We start from the raw sequence: 20,774 nt of genomic DNA on the forward strand, positions 1-20,774 counted from the left end.
GACCGCGCAATTGTCCATTAAAGTCACGCAGTGAAGAATCGCAAAATACCCCCTGGTCTTTTAGCAGCCAAATCCTCCGGGGCTTAAGTGGTTAAAATTCTGCACAATCTAGAGGCACCCCATTGTAAAATCTAAAAAACCAAACTAATAGTTTTACATAACGCAGCAACCTCCACCCACATAGGAAACCCAACATTAGAGATGATTTATTCTTCCAATGTAAACACACCTTTGCACACTGGTACTGACTAGTATTCCAATGTTTCTCTTCTCCCTTTCTCAGCTATTGTAAAGCCAGTGCTGATGGGGATGGGGGGGGGGGGCATTATCCTTCTTATCAACCAATGACATCATTGATTACTAGGACTCCTGTGGCTAGAAAGTTATACTGGTGCCCAATGAAAGCCTGTGGCTTTGTGTAACTAAAAGGCTTCATCCAATCACTGGCTTGTATGGAATTGTTGGGCATTTTGCCATTCACCCCTGATTGTTAAAGAGTAATGCCCCATACACACCTGCAGATTATCTGCAGACTTTTGTCTGCAGACTTACCTTTTCTATGTAGTGCAAGGGCCTGCCGGATTGCATACAAATTGAAAGTGTTTAGGTTTGACCTCATATTATATGGTTTTGGTAAGTCTGCAGACAAAAGTCTGCAGATAATCTGCACGTGTGTATGGGGCATTAGTGTGCAGAACTGTGATGACAATATTACACCTGATCCCTTTGCTCCAGCCTATCATCTCCCACAATGTCAGCCCCACCCTTTGTCTGCACTGCTCCACCAATCATCTTCAGTGAACGTTCACGTCACCTCTAGCTCAACGTTCTGGGCGTGGCTTATTGTGTTTGACTAGAACTGGCCAATCAGACGGGGTGACGGTTCAATGGGAAGCGCCAGTGAAGAAGCGTTGACGGCCACGGATTGGGCGTTGCTTCTGTCAGCGTTAGCTGGGGGGCGGGGTACAGGGCGAGAGCGGATCCAAAATGGCGGCGATGTGGAGGTGAGAGCGGGCCGTGTGTGAGGAGAGCGGTCTCTTCTGTGCGCCGCCTGGTATGGCGGGAATGAGAAGAGCTGCTGCCCGGCTTAGTGGTGTGTGGGTTAGTCATTGTACACAGATACCTGCAGACGTCTCCTCTGTACACTGACATAGAGGAGGAGGAGGGGGGTCTGCACTGTGAGCTCTAAGTCCTGCAGGGACCCCCTGCCCCTATAAGGACTTCATTTACCCGAGGCAGGACAGATAGGAGAGGTCCTGGATGTGGAGTTTCCCATCAGCAGGTCCGTTGGAGGAAATATGATGATTCCTGCCTGTTCTTAACCCCTTCATGGCTTCTTTTGCGATTCGGCACTGCGTGACTATAACGGACAATTGCGCGGTCGTGCGACGCTGTACCTGACGTCCTTTTTTTTTCCCACAAACAGAGCTTTCTTTTGGTGATATTTGATCACCTGTGCGATTTTTTACTTTTTGCGCTATAAACAAAAAAAGAGCGACAATATTGCAAAAATAACAATATTTTTCACATTTTTCTTTATAGGAAATTCCCCACCAAAAAAATGTAAAAATCAAAATTTTTTTTAACATTTTAGGCCAATTTGTTTTCTGGTACATATGTCTGGTAAAAAAAATCGCAAAAAGCGTATTTTGATTGGTTTGCGCAAAAGTTATTGCGTTTTACTAACAAAGGGAAAGATTTTTTAACATTTTTGGTGTGTTTTTTGTTTTTTTTTTTTTAACGCATAATGGCGGTGACCTGTGATTTTTTTTTTTTTTTTTTTTTTTGCGACATTGCGGCGGACAGATCGGATCCTTGACTGACATTGGGGTTACCGGTGATATTACTACAGTAATCAGTGCTATACATATGCACTGTTACTGTAAAAATGACACTGGCAGGGAAGGGGGTTAACTTTATTGGGGAAGGAGGGGTTAAGTGTGTTCCTAGGGGCGTGCTTCTTACTGTGATTGGACATGGCTACTGGTGTAGGAACAGTGATCAACGGTCCTACATAGTAGAACCGTATGATCACCATTCCTACACAGGGGAGAATGACAGGCGGCTTGTTTACATCAGCCGCCTGCCTTTATCCCTTCACGGCGGACGGTTGCGAGTGACCGGCAGACATCAGGTCCGCCGGTCACACTCACGGACTTCCCAGGGAACGAGCCGGGGCGGGCGCGCGCTCGCCCACTATTGGCTCACAAGGAAGTGATAGGCTAGTGACGTACCGGTACGTCACTTTGCCTGGCCGGGGCTGACCGCCGCAGTATATGTACTTGCGGCAGTCGGCAACTGGTTAAAAATCAGAATTTTTTGTTAGCAAATAACTTGGAACCCCAAACACACATATACATACATACATACATACATACATACATACATACATACATACATATATATATATATATATATATATATATATATATATATATATATATATATATATATATATATATATATATATATATATACATACACACACACACACACACACACACACACACACAATCATTTTTTTTTTAGCAGAGACCCTAGGGAATAAAATGGCGATCGTTGCAATATTTTATGTCATGCAGTATTTGCGCAGCAGTCTTTTAAATGCAGTTTGTGTTGGGAAGAAATACACTTTCATGAATTCAATTAAACTTTCATGAATAAACACTTTCATAAATTTAAAAAAAAAAAACAGTAAAGTTAGCCCAATTTTTTTGTATAAGGCTCTGTTCACATGTAGGCGTTTTGGGGAGTTTTTCTGCTCTAGGATCAGCTCTCAAAACGCCCAACAAGACAAATCCTATTCATTTCAATGGCCCCTGTTCACATCTGAGCGTTTTGACGCTGTAAGCAAAACGCCCAACGCTCAAAAAAGTACACGAGCTTCTTTTTGGGCAGATTACAGGCGTTTTCCATTGGTCTCTATTCAATCTAAAAACGCCTGCACAAAAAACGCCTGTAAATCGCGGTAAAAAAACGATACGCTCAGGTGTGAATGTAGCCTTATGGTAAAGATGTTACACAGAGTAAATGGATACCTAGAGAAAACACACATTACCAGTCCCTGCGCAGATCCTGGAGATTGATTCTCAAGCTGGGGAATCTTGTAATATGGCCTGTGGTGAAACACATGAATGAAGCGTGGCAGCTCTCCTAACCCTCCATGGGATATGAGGCAAAGCAGCTGTACAAAAAACAAAGGAACAGAGCGCACACCGCCCTAGTGTAACACCATTTATTTGAAGTTAATAGAAGCCATAAAAACAGGTACTCACAAACAGATAGGAAGTCATGCATGGAAATAAATATCCCCCGATGATGTTTACAGGGCTCTCTCCTCCTAGCCTCGGCGGCTCAGCTGTTCATCCTGCACTAGTCAGTGAGTATCGTACGGCTAAGCCAACCGCCTCGGATTACTCAAGGAGACTCGATGTGGTGAGCCTGCGCACGGTCCAGCCGCCGCCGCACACCCTCCAAGAGCCGGATGCTATAGCCGCTCAGAGAAACTGACAATGCGGTTGAGCAGAGCGAGACTCCCCGATCGGGACCCAGAGCATGACTTGCATGGGGTTGCTAAGGACAACGTTTCGGAGGCGTAGCCTCCTTCTTCAGATCTCCCTGTAAACATCATCGGGGGATATTTATTTCCATGCATGACTTCCTATCTGTTTGTGAGTACCTGTTTTTATGGCTTCTATTAACTTCAAATAAATGGTGTTACACTAGGGCGGTGTGCGCTCTGTTCCTTTGTTTTTTGTAAATAGATACCTAACATGTCATGCTTTAAAATTGCGCACTCATGGAAGGGCAACAAACTACGGTGCCTAAAAATCTCCATACGCAAATTTTTAAAAAATAAGTTACCAGTTTAGGGTTACAGAGGAGGTCTTGCGCTAGAATTATTGATCTCGCTGTAAGGATCGCAGCGATACCTCACATGTGGTTTGAACACTGTTTGCGGCTGTGACTTATGCGTTCGCTTCTGCTTATGAGCACAGAGGGATGGGACGCTTCAAATTTTTTTTTTTTTTTATTGTTCAACTGTACCGTTTAAAAAAAAATTTTTTAGATCATTTCTATTGCTGTCACAAGGAATGTTGTACACCTCCTTTGTTACAGTAATAGGCAGTGACAGGTACTCTATGGAGGGATCGGGGGTCTAAGAGACTCCAAACCCTTAATCTGCACTTAAAGCGGTAGTATAAAAAAAAAAACCCTGCAAAACAAAGGCATAATGAGCTAGTATGCATCGCATACTAGCTCATTATGAAATACTTACCTTAGAGCGAATACCCGACACGGACACCGCTGTGGGAGCTGACATGATCCCTCGGCGTCTCTTCCGGGTTCGGCGGCTCCGGCGCTGTGAGTGGCCGCAGCTGCGATGACGTCACTCCCTCGCATGCGCGTGGGAGTAATTTTCCGGCATTTCCCGGCAAGGAACTCTCAAGGTCCGCCAGACCTTCAGAGCGCATGTGCCGCTCGCGTCAGCATGCAGTGCAAATATCTCCTAAACCGTGCAGGTTTAGGAGATATTAATTGTACCTACAGGTAAGCCTTATTATAGGCTTACCTGTAGTTAAAAGTCACAAAAAGCAGGATACTACCGCTTTAAGCATGCATAATGCCAAGTTTGGCTGATTTGAATACTGTCGTTTGTTTTTAAATCTGGCGCCTTGAAGGCTCCAGTAACTGGAAGTGGTGTCATGACATCGATTCCAGGGTTCTACATTGGAGACCCGATCAAAGTCGAATCTGCCTTTGTTCGTCACTCCAGCCAGCCGGCGGACGTTCCAGCTGGTAGATCAGGTCTCCTGGTGGGAGCGGGGCCCCCCCCCCTCACGTTTTCCCCCTCTCCCTAGCAGGGTTTCCCATGCATTGGTCGTCCTCCCCTATCCCCTTTCGAGGTGTTTGGACATTTTTGGGGTGGGGGGGCTAAATTGGTGTTGGGCCGTAGAGCAGTGGGAGTGTGCTGCTGGTGGCCCCCTTTTAGGAGTGCCTCTATTCTTTGCACTGCGGGGGGGCTTCCCCCTGGTAAACTATTACTTCCTCTGTCCTCAGCGGCCATTTTTGTGTAGTCCGGCGGCCACGTTTTGGGTTTCCCTATGTAATAGAAAGTGGCAGCCATTTTCTTGTAGTGTGATGACGTGCAGCAGTGGGCCTCTAGTGTCAGTGTCGGCACTTCCTCTTTGATCGCAGTTGTGGCAGGCTGTTTGGCGTTTTCCTCTGCTATATACAGCGCTGTGGGTGCATTGCTACTTGTGGTGATCCGAGCAGTGTGCGGGGGTTTTTTCTAAAAAAAAAAAAAAAATGTTCTTTTGCTTTTGTGCACCATGGAGCCCCTGGAACGCGTATCACCACCTGACCCACTTCTTGAAGCTGTGGGACCCTCTGGATCTCAGTCTGCCCTGGTGGCCATGACGGCGGCCCTGCAGTCGCTTGTGTCAAAGGTTGATTTGACCCTGCAAAGGTGGCCTAGCAAGAAGCGCCCCCCGCCTTCACCTGTATGCTCTGTCTCCTCAGAGTCTGAGGTTGATTTGGCCGCCGCGGACGCGAGTCAACACACTGGGTCTACGTCCACGCACCCCGAGTGCTCTAATGCCCCATACACACGTGCAGATTATCTGCAGACTTTTGTCTGCAGACTTACCAAAACCATATAATATGAGGTCAAACCTAAACACTTTCAATTTGTATGCAATCCGGCAGGCCCTTGCACTACATAGAAAAGGTAAGTCTGCAGACAAAAGTCTGCAGATAATCTGCAGGTGTGTATGGGGCATAACAGTGAGGATGAATCCTCTTCGGCAGCGGTGCATGAAAAAGCACTGGTGGAGGCATTGATTGTGTCAGTACGGGAAACTTTAAAGTTGGGAGACTCAGCTAATGCTGAATCGGCGACGCACCTGCAGATCTTCCAAGGTGACTAATGTGTTTCCCTTTCCTGCTTATTTTGACGAGATTGTCACTAGTCAGTGGGGTTCCCTGAAATGCATGGTTGGAATACCTAAGCGTTTCGCTAGGAGATTTCCCTTTGAGGAGTCTCTCTTGAAGAAGCTGATGGTTCCACCGACAGTGGACTCTCAGGTTTCCAGGTTGAATAAGGCCACACTTTTACCGGTGGAGGATTCCCCGTCCTTTAAGGACCCTGTGGACAAGGGAGCTGAGGCTTTGGTCCGTTACCTTTTTTACTGTGGCAGGTTCAATGTTGAGGCCAGTGTTTGCTATCACCTTGGTATCCCAGACTTTAACGGAATGGGCAAAAATCTTATGCGAGTACCTGGAAGGAGATCAACATCCTCCTGAGCTGGCGGGGCTTTAGGATCAGTTGATTACGGGGGATTAAGAACATCTGTGACGCATCCTTGGATGCTGCCCGTTTGGTTGGCAGAGCATCTGTGACAGCGGTGATCCTTGCTGCATGATTTGGTTGAAGTACTGGTCGGCCGACCAGGCTTCTAAAGAGATATTGACTGATCTCCCTTTTGTAGGAGACCGTTTGTTCGGTGCCTCCAAGGAGTAGATCATTAAAGGTCTTACGGGAGGTAAGAGTACTTTGCTTCTGCAGGTTGCTAAAGGCAAGGAACCTCGTAAACATGTTCCTTTTTTCTCGGCTCACAAGCGGCCCCTTCGTCCGACTGGATTGCAGAACAAGGGTTCAAGATCTACCCGTACCTTCGCGGGCGGCTCCAAGAGACCCTGGACTGCTAAGTCAAAAGCAGGCTCTGCTGGTTCCGCAGATGAGCTTTCCCCAACCTGAAGGGGTGCATTCACCTGTATCTGGGGTGGGGGGGGACGTTATTGTTTCTTTCCGGGCCCGTGGGCCTTGCTCATTCAGGACAAATGGGTCCATGAGTTGATTCGGTCCGGTTACAAGATCGAGTTTCAGTCCTTGCCTCCGGTAAGGTTTCTTCCTTACACCCTATACCTGTCTCACGGTCAGCTGTAGTGCCTTTACTGGGTGATGTCATTGTGCCGGTTCCAGAGTTAAACATTTTCAAGGCTTTTATTCAAATCTGTTTACTGTACCCAGGACGAAAGGCAAGGTCTTCCCGATCCTGGATCCACTTTGCACGGGTTCAGAAATTTTGGATGGAGTCCATTCGCACGGTAGTGGCATTCCTTCATCAGGGATACCTAGATGATCTGCTTCTGCGTGCAGTGTATTCATCGGTTCTAGAAGTCGATTTGGACATTACTGTGCAAACTCTGCAAGAGTTCGGCTGAAGACTGAATTTAAAAAAAATCAGCTCTGATTCCATCCACCAAGCTCGACTACCTTAGGCCTAATGCTGGATTCAGCCTCGGTCTGGGCGAAACTGCTGAAGTTGCAGGATGCAATTCAGCTCCTGTTGTCCAACCATCAATCGTCTCTTGCATGCAAGTGCTGGGCCTGATGGTTTCCACCTTTTTTGAAGCGGTTCCGTTTGCTCAGTTCCATACCAGATCTCTGGAAAGGGAGATTCTTGTGAAATGGAACAAGGATCCACAGTCGCTAGACAATCTGATTCTCTCTCTGGCGCTTCGTCTAGGGAAGTCCTTTCTCCCCCTGTATTGGACAGTGGTTTCCATGGATGTCAGCCTGTCCAGATGGGGAGGTGTCTTGGGTGTTTACTCGGTTCAAGGAGTTTGGACTTGGGAGGAGTCCAGTCTGCCGATCAACATCCTGGAGATTCGGGTGATCAGGCTTTGTCTGTCCCAGTGGACGGATCGCCTGCAGGGGTGCCCGGTAAGGGTACAATCAGACAATGCCATGGCTGTGGCATATGTCGATTAAGGGGGCACAAGAAGTGGCCTGGGAAGTAGCCGGCATCCTAAGGTGGGCAGCACGATATGTTTCAGCCCTCTCTGCTTTGCACATTCCGGGGATAGAGAATTTTCAGGCGGACTACCTCAGTCGGCAGACGTTGGGTCAGGGAGAATAGTCTCTCCATCCAGAGGTGTTTCATCAACTGTGTCTCCGGTGGGGGACTCCCGATGTGGACCTGTTGGCCTCCTGTCTCAAAAGGAAGGTGCAGAGGTTTATGTCAAGGTCTCGGCATCTTCGGATTGATGCCCTGGTGCCCCCTTAGGGTCAGTATTGCCCTGATTTACGCTTTTTCCCCAAAACAACTTCTGTCGAGACTGCTACACAGAATAGAGGTGGAAGGGATTCCAGTCATTCTGGTGGCCCCAGACTTGCCTCGCCCGTCTTGGTACGCAGGCCTAGTAAGGCTGGTAGCCGACGCTCCTTGGAAACTTCCTCTCTGAGAGGATCTTCTGTCTCAAGGACCGATCTTCCTTCCTGCTTTAGGGTCGCTCGCTTTAAACGGCATGGCTATCGAAAGCCAGGTGCTGAAGGACAGAGGGCTGTCTGAGTTAGTGATTCCTATACTGTTGAAAGCTAGGAAATCATCTTCCAGGAAGGTTTATCATCGAGTTTGGAGGGCAAAAAATTTATTTTTGTCTTACTGTAAAATCCTTTTCTTTGAGGTTCACTTACAGACATAGCACCCGCCCTTCTGTTGGGGTTGAGTTATGTATTCTTCCGACACTGCTTGTTACAAACTGAAGTCCTATAGCAGGAAGTGAGGGTATACCCCCTGGGACTGCCTCAGGGGGTGTAGCCTAGTCCTACTCCTGATGAGAGAGCAGCATAAGCCCAAGGGTCTAAGAAGAGATGAAGCTGTGTCCTTCGGTGAACCTCAGAGAAAAGGATTTTATGGTAAGACAAAAATTCTGTTTTTTTAATTTTTCTTTGTGCTATAAACAAAAACACAATTTTGAAGAAGGAAAAAAAGAAAAAACTTTACTTTCCACTAAAAACCTACCCAATAAAAATGTTTTAAAAAATCTTATTTTATCAGTTTAGGCCAATATGTATTTGCTAGAATTTTTTTTTTTTTTTACCAAAAATATGTAGCAAAAGTGTATATTGATTGGTTTGCACAAAAGTTATAGCGTCTACAAACTATGGGAAACATTTATGGCGACCATCAGCGTGTTTTTTTTTTTTTTGTGAAACTGTGATATTGCGGCAGACAAATGTGACACTTTGGGGACCAGTGACACCAATACAGTGATCAGTGTTTAAAAAAAAAAAAAAATGCACTGTTACTGTATAAATTACACTGGCAGGGAGGGGGCTAACACCAGGGGCGATCAAGGGGTTAAGTGTGCTTCTAGAGAGTGCTTTCTAACTGTGGGAGGAGTGGATGCAGTAAGAAAAGAGAGATCTGTGTTTCAGCTTAGCCACCTACATCTCATGCACAAAATCATGTAGATGTACGTGATTTTGGGCAGCTGGGCCACCCTGCCGCAGTATATATGCGGCGGATGGTCCGGAACTGGTTAATACGATAATTCAAGTTCTGAATGATAGTCGCACCATTCTCAATGGCTCGGAAATGATATTTCTGATAGCAAAATTCAGCTTATTGAGAATGATGACTGCTTGGTGAAACTACATTATGATTGACTGTATTTTGGACAGTTTTGTGATCAAGTAAATGGCCAAAAAAAAGTTGTCGTGCAGAACGGAATGTGTTGTGTGGACAGTATGTTACCTGAATGCCTACAGTAGCATTTGTAGTGTTAGTGCAGTCGTTGAACGCTGACATTGCTGGTTTATTTTCTCAGGTGATGTTTCTGTGAGTGGGAAGATCTTTTTAGAAAAACTCATGATTTCTTCCCAGCCACAAGGGGTCCCTCCCCAGCTCAGGTAAAGTGACGCTGCTGTAACTTTTTCTATACAAATCTACTTCTACTTCTACCTTGTATCTACTTCTACTTGTCAAGCATTTCTGCTTTTTAGAATTTGTACTTTGAGCCAAATAGGAGCCATTGGCTTTTCTGGGTGCATAATTTTTTGCTAATTTTAGTCACCATTCAGCTTCTGTTTTCCATTTGTAGACATAAGCTGGTTAAATATTTTTTTACAACACTTTCCTTCAAACCAATGATAGGGGCCCTGTGGTGTACAGATCTTGTCCGTTTTGATTTTTAGATTGAAATGGATGGATAACTTTTTAAATTTAAATATCCTTAACCAGTTTGGCTCCAGAGCAATTTTTTTTTCTTTGTTGCATACATGTAAAAATCCTATTTCTCTTTAGTTAATTGACGGACACAGCTCCTGATCTTCATTGGGTTATAATGCCCCCTACAGGAGTAGGACACTAGGCAGAAAAAGAATCTGGCTACGCCTATGGGCAGTCCCAGGGCTGCCCCCGTCCAGTGGGGCAATGTCGCGGACGCCCTAGCGTGGAGCTGAGGTCTGGGTGCGCTCGCTGGCCAGATTGGGGGGCTGACCAGGGGCACTCCCTCTCCCTGCTATAGGTACTCCAATTTGTTTCTGCCTAGTCAGGAGTTAGGACCTAGTTCCTTGCTGGGATGTCTGCTCCTGGCAAAAATAATTTTTTTTTTTTTTTTTTTTTTTTTTAAGATATTATTTTTCCCCTGGTTTTTTCCTGTGAGATCTACAGTCAACTGCCGGACTGAGCGATGGGCTGGATAATCTAGATCCAGCAGTCCCCCCAGTCTGGCCAGCAAGTGCGCCCAGTCCTCAGCTCCACGCTAGGTCGGCCAGGACATAGTCCCACTGGACGGGGGCTGGCCTGCGAGTTAAACGCCTTGCAAGGTTGCATACGACCAGGTCTCGGCCCAAGTCGTAGCGTTTCTTCTGGCCGACAGCCCCCCATTTAGATGGCGACAGGTTCTGTCTGGAGCGGTGCCCGCCTGATTCCTGGTATGGTGAGTAGCTGCCCCCCCCCTCTCCCCCTGGAGGGTTTTGGGGTGGACCCGGAGACCCCCTTTGGGCTGGCCAGATCCCCCGAGTTCCCCTCCTTCCCGTCAGGCACCCCCCTTTCATCTGTCCCTCTCCACTTAAGCTGGGGCTGTGTGGGTGCTATGCTGGCGATAGGGGGCCTGGGGATGCGCCGCCAGCAAACAGCTGTGCGGCGGGGGGAATTGTACCTGGTGGGGGCTCCTACCAGGGCCCCCTGTCCTGCCTGGGCCTGTCTTTGAGGCCTAGGGATCCCTCCTGGATCCATGGGAGCCTTGTGGTTTTGCTGCAGCCTGTGTGTTTCCATGCACGGCAGCCATGTTTGTGTAATCCGGTGGCCGTTTTGCAGTGGTTTACCATTAAAAATAGTGGCGGGCATCCCCTGGTGCTGATTTCTGGGTATTTTCACTTCCTGATCGCCGAATGTGGAGTGCATTATCCTAGTGACTGCAGGTGCCTGTTTCTGGTGGGATTCTCTCCCTCTCTGCTGAGAATCGCTTGGTGCTTTGTGCCTTGCGACCGGTACCAGGTGGTACTGCTAGCGTGGTGGGGGTTGTCCCTTTGCAGTGTTTTACACTTTTTGTGGGGTTCCCCTGGTGACTCATAGAGTCTTTGGAGCACATCTCCCCACCTGACCCCTTTTCTGAGGCTGCGGAGCCCTCCGGGTCCCAACCATCCCTGGACGCACTGACAGTGATCCTGGAGTCCCTTGTATCCCGGGTGGAGGTGGCTTTCGGGTGACGGGCTAGCAAAATGTGCCCCCGCTTTCCCCTGCTTCATCTGTCTCATCAGGTCCTGAATCTGATTCGGCTGCCTTGGAGGTGGGTCGCCTTTCTGGGCCTGCGAACATGCGCCCAGAATTCTCAGATAGTGAGGATGATGCCTCCACATCTGCAACTGCACTCGAAAAGGGGCCGATATGAGCACTGATTGTGTCTGTGCGTGAGCCCTTGCAGACGGAGGACGCAGCTGCGATGGAGGCGCAGGTTCCCTTTGGCACTCACAAGCCATCCAGAGCGCCAAAGGTGTTTCCATTCCCCGCCTATTTTGACAGAATTGTTGCTAAAGAGTGGGGACCACCAAAGTGTCCCTTGGGGTCCCTAAGCAATTTCCTATGCGTTACCCCCTATAAGGAGTCCCTTATTAAGAAGTGGACTAATCCACCGGTGGGGGACCCTCCGGTTTCCAGATTGCACAAGGCAACCATGATTCCGGTTGAAGAGTCCCCGACCTTTAAAGCGGAGTTCCACAAAAGTGGAACTTCCGCTCATTTGCTTCCTCCCCCCCCCCCCCCCTCCGGTGCCACATTTGAGGGGAAGGGGGGAACGGGTACCTGTTTTTGACAGGTACCCTTCCCCACTTCCGGGAACGGCGCCACGGCGAAGTGAGGACCCCTCTTCCTACCCTCCACCGCCCAGCCAATCCGAATGCGCAGCGCGCTTCGCGCATGCGCAGTAGGGACCCGCCCGTGAAGCTGCAAGGCTTCACTGCCGGGTTCCCTGACCTGCAATGGCGGCAGGAGCACCCGACAGCCGATGGAAACATCGGCTGCGGTGCCGACATCGCGGGACTCCAGGACAGGTAAGTGTCCTAATATTAAAAGTCACATACAAACACATACTGTAGATGCTGACTTTTAATTTTTGGAGGGGGGGGCGGAACTCTGCTTTAAGGATCCGGCTGACAGAAAGGCAGAGGTTGTGGCCCGCAATATGTACACTCTGGGTGGTTCGGCCCTGAGACCGGTATGAACCATTGCCCTGGTGTCGCAAACTCTGTATGAGTGGGCTAAGCTTTTACACCGTGACCTGGAGGGAGAACAGCTCCCCCCTGCCCTTGCTGAGCTGGCGGACCAGCTGGTTCAGGGGCTGCAGTTTATCTGAGATGCCTCTTTGGATGCGACTCCCCTAGTGGCTCAGCTCTGTTTCGGCAGTGGTCCTTCGCCGTGACTTTTGGCTTAAATGCGGATCAGACTTCTAAAAAGGCCTTGACTGATCTCTCCTTTCAAGGAGATCGCCTGTTTGGGACTACCCTGGATGATATCATTAAAGGTCTCACAGGGGACAAGGGGGGAGAGTACTATTCTTCCGCAGGCTACTAAGGGCAAGGAACCTTGTTGTAGACGTGGGCCCTCCTTCTCGGCTCATAAGCTCATAATCTGGTCTGGCAAGCCGAGAGAGGGCTTCTCCAGACCCGCAGACAAGGCTCCTTCAGCATGAAGGTATGCCCTAACCCAAATCGGGGGTAGGGGGACGTCTTTGTTGGTTTCCAGACCTGTGGACTTCCCATGGTACAAGACAAGTAGGTCCACAAAGTCATTTGGTCCGGCTATAAGATCGAGTTTCCCTCTTGTCTAACGGCAAGGTTCTTTACTTCCAACTTGCACCTGTCCCCGGTCTGTTTGGGGCAGTACAAGACCTGTTGCTTCAAAGGGTGTGATTGTCCTGGTTCTGACTTTGAACGGTTTCAGGGTTTTTACTCAAACCCGTTTACAGTTTCCAGGAAGGAAGGCAAGGTGCATCGAATCCTGGACCTCAAGGCGCTGAACTGCTTTCTGCGGGTGCAGAAGTTCAGGATGGAATCCATTTGCACGGTGGTGGCATCCCTGCATCAGGGGGATTTTCTTGCCTTTATGGACATCGACGATGCTTACCATCCAGTCACCAGCGCTTCCCCTGCTTTGTCGTGGGAGAGGAGCATTATCAGTTTGAGGCCTTACCCTTTGGTCTCGCCTCTGCTCCTCGGGTCTTCACAAGTGTTAGCCCCGTGGGTAACGCGCTCCTTCCTTTCCGGCTGCCGAGCTATCAGCATAAGCCAGCATGGGTGCCTACAAGTACATGCAAGAGCTATGGAGGAAGAAGCAGTCAGATGTGATGTGGTTTCTCCATGCGTGTCTGCTGCTGGCAGTATTGCCAACTATCTTCTCTCCATCGTGCACCACGTCCCACTCTTGGCAAAGGTCACAAGTTCTATCTTACCATTGGTGGCTCTCGTCATGCTGCCTGGAGAAGACGCAACACTCTTCAGCTCCAACGTTACTGCTAACATGGACCGTACTTGTAAATTTGACATTAAAATACATTTTGTTTTTGGACGAAAAAAAAAAAAAGTGTTAGCCCCGGTGCTAGCATTGTTATGCCAATGGGGGATCGTAGTACTGGTGGACTTGGAGGACCTCCTTCTGCGAGTGGAGTCCCCTACTGCTCTGGTGGAAAACCTGGAAATCACCATATGAACTCTGAGGTAGTTCAGCTGGAATCTGAATTTTCAGAAGTCTGCTCTGGTACCGTCCACAAAGATGTACTATCTGGGTCTGACTCTGGAGTCTGGCCTTAATTAGCCAGAGTGCTCCTTCCTTTGGACAAACTCCAGAAATTGCAGGCTGCGATTCGTATCCTGTTGTCCAGCAAATTGTCATCCCTCCGGTCTTACATGCGGGTGCTGGGCCTGATGTCTACCTTTTTGAGGTGGTCCCGTTTGCACAGTTCCATACGAGGTCCCTGCAAAGGGAGATTTTGGCCAAATGGGACAAGACTGCACAGTCTCTGGACAATTGGACCCGGCTGAGCCGGGGAACGAGGGAGTCCCTGATATGATGGCTTCGTTCTCCAGCGCTTCGGCTGGGCAAATCCTTTCTCCCCTTGTACTGGACAGTGGTCACCACAGATGCCAGCCTGTCTGGCTAGGGAGGTGTCCTCGGCGAAAATTCTGCTCTGGGCATCTGGACACTGGAAGAGTCCAGACAACCGATCAGTGTCTTGGAGCTCTGAGCGTTCAGACTGTGCCTTGACCATTGGATGGATTGTTTTCTGGGATGTCAAGTGGGCATTCAATCGGACAATGCCACAGCTGTGGCCTATGTCAATCACCAAGGGGGCACAAAAAGTGCCCTGGTGGCTCTGAAGGTAGCCAGCATTCTAAGGTGGGCAGAACGGTTCATTCCAGCCCCCGCCGCCATACACATTCCTGGGGTGGAAAACTGGCAGGCGGATTACCTCAGTCGGCAGGTGTTAGACCAAGGGTAGCGGTCCCTTCATCCGGAGATGTTTCATCAGTTGTCTCCAGTGGGGCACCCCTGAGGTGGATCTGTTGGCGTCTCGGCTAAACAGAAAGGGGCAGAGGTTTGTGGCTCAATCATGGGATCCTCTGGCGGACGCCACAGACGTGCTGGTAGCCCTGTGGGGTCAGTATCGTCTGATTTACGTCTTCCCTCCTCTTAAGCTTCTGCCAAGACTTCTAAGTAGGATTGAGGCAGAAAGGATTCCGTCATCTTAGTGGCTCAGGACTAGGCCCTCCGGGTTTGGTACATCGATCTGGTGCAGCTGGTCGCCGATGTTCCTTGAAAGCTTCCTCTCAGGCAGGACCTGCTGTCCTAAGGACCACTCTTCCATCCTGCTTTACAGTCGCTGGCTTTGATGGCTTGGCTGTAAAACGCCAGGTGCTAAAGGATAGCTGTTTGTCTGAGTCAGTGATTCCTACGTTGTTTAAAAGCTAGAAAATCTACTTCTAGGAAGATCCACCATCGCAAATGGAAAATGTACATTGCGTCGTGTGAGTCTCCTGGGGTTCATCTTCGCTCCTTCTCCGGTGGCTTGGATCTTAACCTTCCTTGAACAGAAATTGGCCTCGAGTACCATCAATGGCCAGGTATCGGCCTTGGCGGTCTTTTTCCAACTACCTTTGGCCGCACACTCCCTGGTGGGTACCTTTTTTTTTTTTTTTTTTTTTTTTTTCTTCAGGGTGTCTGACATTTGGTTCCTCCAGTGCGGGCTCCGTTGCTGCCTTGGGATCTTATTTTGTGCTTTCAGCTCTACAGAAGCCTCCCTTTAAAAATATTCAGGAGATTCCCTTGCTTACTGTGTCAGAAGGTGCCCTTTTCGGTGGCTATCAACTCTGGGGTGTTGGAACTGGTGGCGTTATCTTGTCGTTCACCTTATCTGGTGACTCACAAAGAGAAGGTAGTGATTGGCATCTGCGGATGCATCCTTTGGCCGCAAGGTTTTGCAGGCTGCTGTTTAAGAGGACCTGATCCTCTTCGAGGGTGTATTTTTTTTCAGGTGGGCTCCAGTTGTTTTGGTTTAGCTCCTCCTTCTTTTTTTTTTTTTTTTTTTACCTGGTTGGCTATAGTTAGCCTTGGGAGTTTCTTTTTCGCTGTTGCCCTCATGTTTAATACTGCTTTGGGACATCCCAATGGTCAAAAATGACAGGAGCTGTGTCCGTCAATGAACATCAGAGAAATGGATTTTACAAGTCAAAAATCCCTTCTTTTTTTTTCCCAGGTATAGCTATGGAAAACATTAAAAATAAGTGTCTATACTGTTTAAAAAACCCAGTCTAATCCACTGTTTCACCCTGCTCTGTACATGCTCCATTGCTCTCTATTTTTACGCACTGCTGAATTTGTAGACGCCAATATGCTGACAGCCTTAGGATGGAATTAAACCTTCCTGACCCTTTTATAGCCAAGAAAACTGCTTCTGTTTGATCTGCAACTGCCATGGTGCTGCACATATGATCAGTTAGGACACCAGCCATTTGCCAGTTTGGTTGAGCACACAAGCAAATATGACAGTTAGCAGTCCCAAAACATTCCAGGAATGTAACTTTTTTTTTTTTTTTTTTTTTACTATTGAAGAAGGAACAGGAGCAAATGTTGGAGGCAATTTTGGCAGCATAATTGTTATTTTAGCAAGGAACATACATTCCACATGAATATTATTTTTTTCATCAAGTGATTATGGGTAAAGTTCTCCTTTTAAGGCAGTTGTAAACCTTTCTTTCTAAAACAAAAAAAGATGTTATTCTTACCTGCTTTGTGCAGTGGTTTTGCATGGAGCGGCCCCTTCCCTCCTCTTCTGCGATCCCCTGCCAGCACTCTTCGCTTCTCTTCTCCGAATGCCCCCATTGCAAGCTGCTTGTTCTGGGGGAACTCGTGCTGGCGCGCACCCAAGCCCATCTTTGTGCATCCGTAAATACCCAGCACATCTCTGCCCAGCCCCCTGCTTCCTCCTCATGGGATTTGATTGGCAGAGCCAATGGCTCTCACTGCCATCAGAGGCTCCTGTGAGTACAGGAAGAGGGGAGAAGAGCTGCTGGAGACTGGACAGAGTGTGATCGAAAGAAGACTCGGGTAAGTGTTTAGGGGGATAGGGGGTGGCTAAAGAAGCTGCTATTTAAAAGGTGTGTGGGGTGTTTTGTTTTTTTTTTTTTTTGTTTTTTTTACCTTAATGCAGTGAATGCATGAAGGTAAAAAGCCTTTTGATTTTAGAACAAATTATTAAATTGTCTCACACTTATTCCTTTCTTGGAAGCTGCTAAGCCACATAGCACTTCTTATATTCTGCCATATAGTAAAATGGAAAGACTGGCACATCCAAACCTGCTAGAGCACAGGCATTCTGTTATAATCTATGGCAAGAAGCTGCATGTCGCCACTCGAGAAAAGGGCTGCTGCTAAAAGCATCAGCATTACAGCCACAAAACTACCATTTTCAGAATCAAAGGTCAGCAATTTACCAAGAATATCCTTTCAAAGCCACCATGGGCTTCTGAGACTGAAGTTATTTAATTGCTTTTTTGTTCAGGAAAACATTTTGATATATTGATATACATGATAATAAATTGGATGTAAAAACTATTTTCTGACCTTGTAAGTATTGCAATAACATTTCGGCAACCAATTTCTCCTTCACAGCCCACAGGATCTCTCCCTTCAGATCAAGTCCTTCCTAAGTGGTTCTGATCCTCAGCATGGCCAGAAGTTGAGCCCTCGTGACCATGCCCGCTGTGCCCTTTTGCTAATGCGTTGCTTGCCCTCTGCCCGGCATGCTGTACTAGAACACCTGCGTTCAGTTTTTCATGACAGCGTTTCTTCCTTCTTAAGTGAAAGAGACTCTCAAGAATGCCTTCCACAATCCTCATCCTCTCAGCGTCGAGGGCCTCCTCCACTATCCACTCCAGGTTTGGATGAAGTGACACAGGAGGTGCAAAAGGTGCTAGAAGAGTTTATTAGGCTTAATCCCAGAGCTTGGGCACCTCTTATCTCTGCATGGTCTATTGAACTTATGGGACAACTGAGCAGTAAACATGCAAACAGACAAGGAATGCCACACTCTGCAAGTCTTAATGAATTGTTACAACTGTGGATGTCATGTGGAGCCACACGAGTTCTTATGGACATTTACACTCTCTGCCTTTCCACTATGATAGATAGCTGCCCAGATGCCTGTGTGGACGCTTTGCTAGATACTTCAGTTCAACACTCTCCACATTTTGATTGGGTGGTAGCACACATTGGGAACTCCTTTCCAAGTACCATAATCAGCAGAGTGCTATCATGTGGACTTAAGGATTTTTGTGCACACAGCTCTCCTGCGGAGACCCCTGAAAAGCGTGTGCCAAAGTTGGGCTCTGTGGTGGGTATTTTAGGCCATTTAAGCTCACGCCATGGAAACAGCATTCGTCAGGAGATCCTGAGAATGTTTCATGAAAGTCTGAGGCCTGGAAGTAAGCAGCAGAGAGGAACTCTGCCATACTTGTTGCAGCTGGCAGCTCTTTCACCATCTTTGTTGGGAACTGTATGTCAAGATTTGGTAGATTCTTTAAAGCCCTCCACATTAGCCCAGCTACAGCAGCACTGCTCAACCCTTCCTCGTGAAGAACTGGACAACATGCTTAATCTGAGTGTACACTTGGCATGCCAAACATCTGCTGGTGCTCCACGTCTCTTGCGTTTTCTTCTGGATACAGCAATGCCGGCTTCTGTTATAACCACACCAGGGTTAGCAGTGCATGATTCTGTCAGGGAGGCTTGTGATCGCATTGTGAGATTGCTGCTTCTCAGTCTACAAAAGCAAGTTTATGGAAGGACAGGGGGAAGGGGAGCATCTGAAGCCCAGTCAAGAGCAGTTCCATTTTTAGATGCTATGAGGGGCCATCTTTCAGAATTGTGTGCGGAAATGCTTCGTTTAGAGAGGAAGCGTCACTTGTGGATTCATCAGCTTCTGGGGTTGCTTTGCATCTATAGTAATCCACCATGTGCTCCGGAAGCCCTTTGCCTATTGCTTACTCTAGCTCAGAGCCCCGAGGAGCTGGGCCTAGCAGTCCAGCTTCATGCAGTACTTTCATCCTCTATGCAAGGTCTAGCTCCAGCTGTAGTAGCACGATGTGTGTCTCAGGTACATGCAGGTGCTCTGACAGATAAAAAAGCTCTTCAGTTGTTGCAGAATTTGGCTCTTGTTGTCCAGAGCGAAGAAGGGGGAATGGGTAGAGAGATAGGAGCAGCTCTTTCTGAACATTTGTATGATTTTGGTCAGTTGCTTCTACACAGCAACCCTGGAGTGTGTGAGTCTGCTTGTCTACTACTGTGTTGTTGTCCTTTCCCTTCATCTTTACCTCCTGCCCAGCTCCACCTTCTTATTCGCTCATCTTCATACCTTTTATTCCACTCCATGCACATACGCAGCAGCTCTGGAGTAAGCGGTGCCTCTCGACTTCTTTTATGCCTCAGTAAAGTATCTCATGCTGGCAGAAAAGCAGTGCTACATCAGCTTGTTGAAGGAGCACTGCATCAGGGCAATGCAGGACTTTTTGGAGGACAAAGCACTGTCCAAGTGTCTCAGAAATCAGAGGGAGCAACTGGTTCTCTTTTAGAGAGTAACAGCCACCTTGGCTCAACAGTAGATTTTTCAGGAAGTGTGTGGTCTGTGTTTCATGCAGGAGTAATCGGAGCAGGGTTAAAGCCAGAGGAGAAAAGTAGACAATGTGGACAAGAGGAATGTGCTGAAAATACACAGAGTCTGACCTCCCTATTATGCTGCTGCTGTGCCAATAAAGGAGAAGATGGGCAGCTAATTACTTTAGACCCTGAGGCAGCCAAGACTTTGGCAGTGACAATCACTGAGTGTGCTTGCCCTGATGTGACAAACAGTGAATTGGCTTGGCCACCGGAGGAACATGCACGAACCACAGTACAAAGAGACTTGCTTATATATAGATGCTTCCGTAAAAATCCTTTACTTTTTAAGCTTCTCCAAATTGTTGCACAGGGTCGCCCTGCTCTTTGTTATTGTTCAGTTTTGCTTAGAGGTCTTCTTGCTACACTTTTGGCACATTGGGAAGCATCACGTGAGTCATCTTCTGTCAACTCTCCATGGCATCTAATGGCTTCTTGTGAGTTGGTATCCTGTATGGGAGAGGGACAGCTTCTTCCCCCAGCTCTCACAAACATGCATGAGATGTTTTCACTGCTGGCGCCATATGAGGTCCGCTTGCTACTGCTCAGTGTTTGGGACTTTGTACGAGAAAATGGGCCTTTTCCACAGCGATTTGTATTTCAGGCAGAGCGAGCAGTATTTAACAGAGACTTCACTAGAGAAGGCGACCCGGCCAAGTACATGGGTATTGTACATAGTGTTTTACATCGAAACATTGATCGCCTTGGACTCCTTTCAGGGCGGTTTCAAGTGGAACATAGGTCAACTGCAGCTTTACTATAACGTACAAGTCACTCATCCACTGGAAATGTCCACGTTAAATAAAGTGATTTTTCTCTTTTTAATTTTGGTGTGGCTGCTGCACATTACAACCATCTGTAGATTTGTGTTTTATGAGTCTGGGGAATATTGGAAAAAAGAAAAAGGCCCAAAATTTGAACTTTTGAGCATAGTGATGTTATTTTTACTATTATTACTTTACTAGGTTTTCTTTTCATGATGTTATTGTTACTATTCAAACAATGTATTTTCTGTTTTTCTTTTCTTTTTAGTTTTCATGAATCAGCTCCTCTAAATTATTTTGTTCTACCACATTTATTTATACTGGAAAGAATAGACATGGGTAGTACAAGACCACTAAAACACAAACTTTCTGAGGAAAGAGTTTCATATTTTATTCTAATTGAATCTACACATGTGCCAAGCTCCACTGGATCTAGAGATGCTTCCTTGTACGTGCTGTATGTACAGTATACATGAAGAAAGATAAAAATGGAAACTGAGCACACTGGATAGTG

At 47.5% G+C, this 20,774-nt stretch overlaps 2 protein-coding genes across 3 annotated transcripts in view; both read left to right on the plus strand.

Moving 5' to 3' along the window:
* Positions 1–964: 964 nt before the first annotated feature.
* The window catches only part of GANAB (glucosidase II alpha subunit), a 160,882-nt gene continuing 141,072 nt past the window's right edge, over positions 965–20,774 (plus strand). For both annotated transcript variants that reach the window (XM_082270775.1, XM_082270777.1), the window contains exon 1: positions 965–1,004. In XM_082270775.1, the coding sequence (XP_082126901.1) occupies positions 988–1,004 (17 nt within the window). In that variant the 5' untranslated portion in view covers positions 965–987. The remainder of the gene's footprint in view (positions 1,005–20,774) is intronic.
* INTS5 (integrator complex subunit 5) lies at positions 9,624–20,304 on the plus strand. Its single transcript, XM_082270778.1, has 2 exons — positions 9,624–9,700; positions 17,457–20,304. The coding sequence occupies exons 1-2, from the start codon at positions 9,660–9,662 to the stop codon at positions 20,257–20,259; spliced, it is 2,844 nt and encodes a 947-aa protein (XP_082126904.1). The 5' UTR covers positions 9,624–9,659; the 3' UTR covers positions 20,260–20,304.

Source organism: Pelophylax lessonae (assembly GCF_965119305.1).
Source record: "Pelophylax lessonae genome assembly, chromosome: 10".
NCBI lineage: Eukaryota > Metazoa > Chordata > Amphibia > Anura > Ranidae > Pelophylax > Pelophylax lessonae.

What these genes read in the sequence shown, in the direction of transcription:
- INTS5 (XM_082270778.1), top strand. Translation starts at nt 9,660, where the DNA reads ATGATTTCTTCCCAGCCACAAGGGGTCCCTCCCCAGCTCAG. An exon ending in GGGGTCCCTCCCCAGCTCAG is followed by an intron (nt 9,701 to 17,456) that starts GTAAAGTGACGC and finishes TCTCCTTCACAG; the next exon opens with CCCACAGGATCTCTCCCTTC.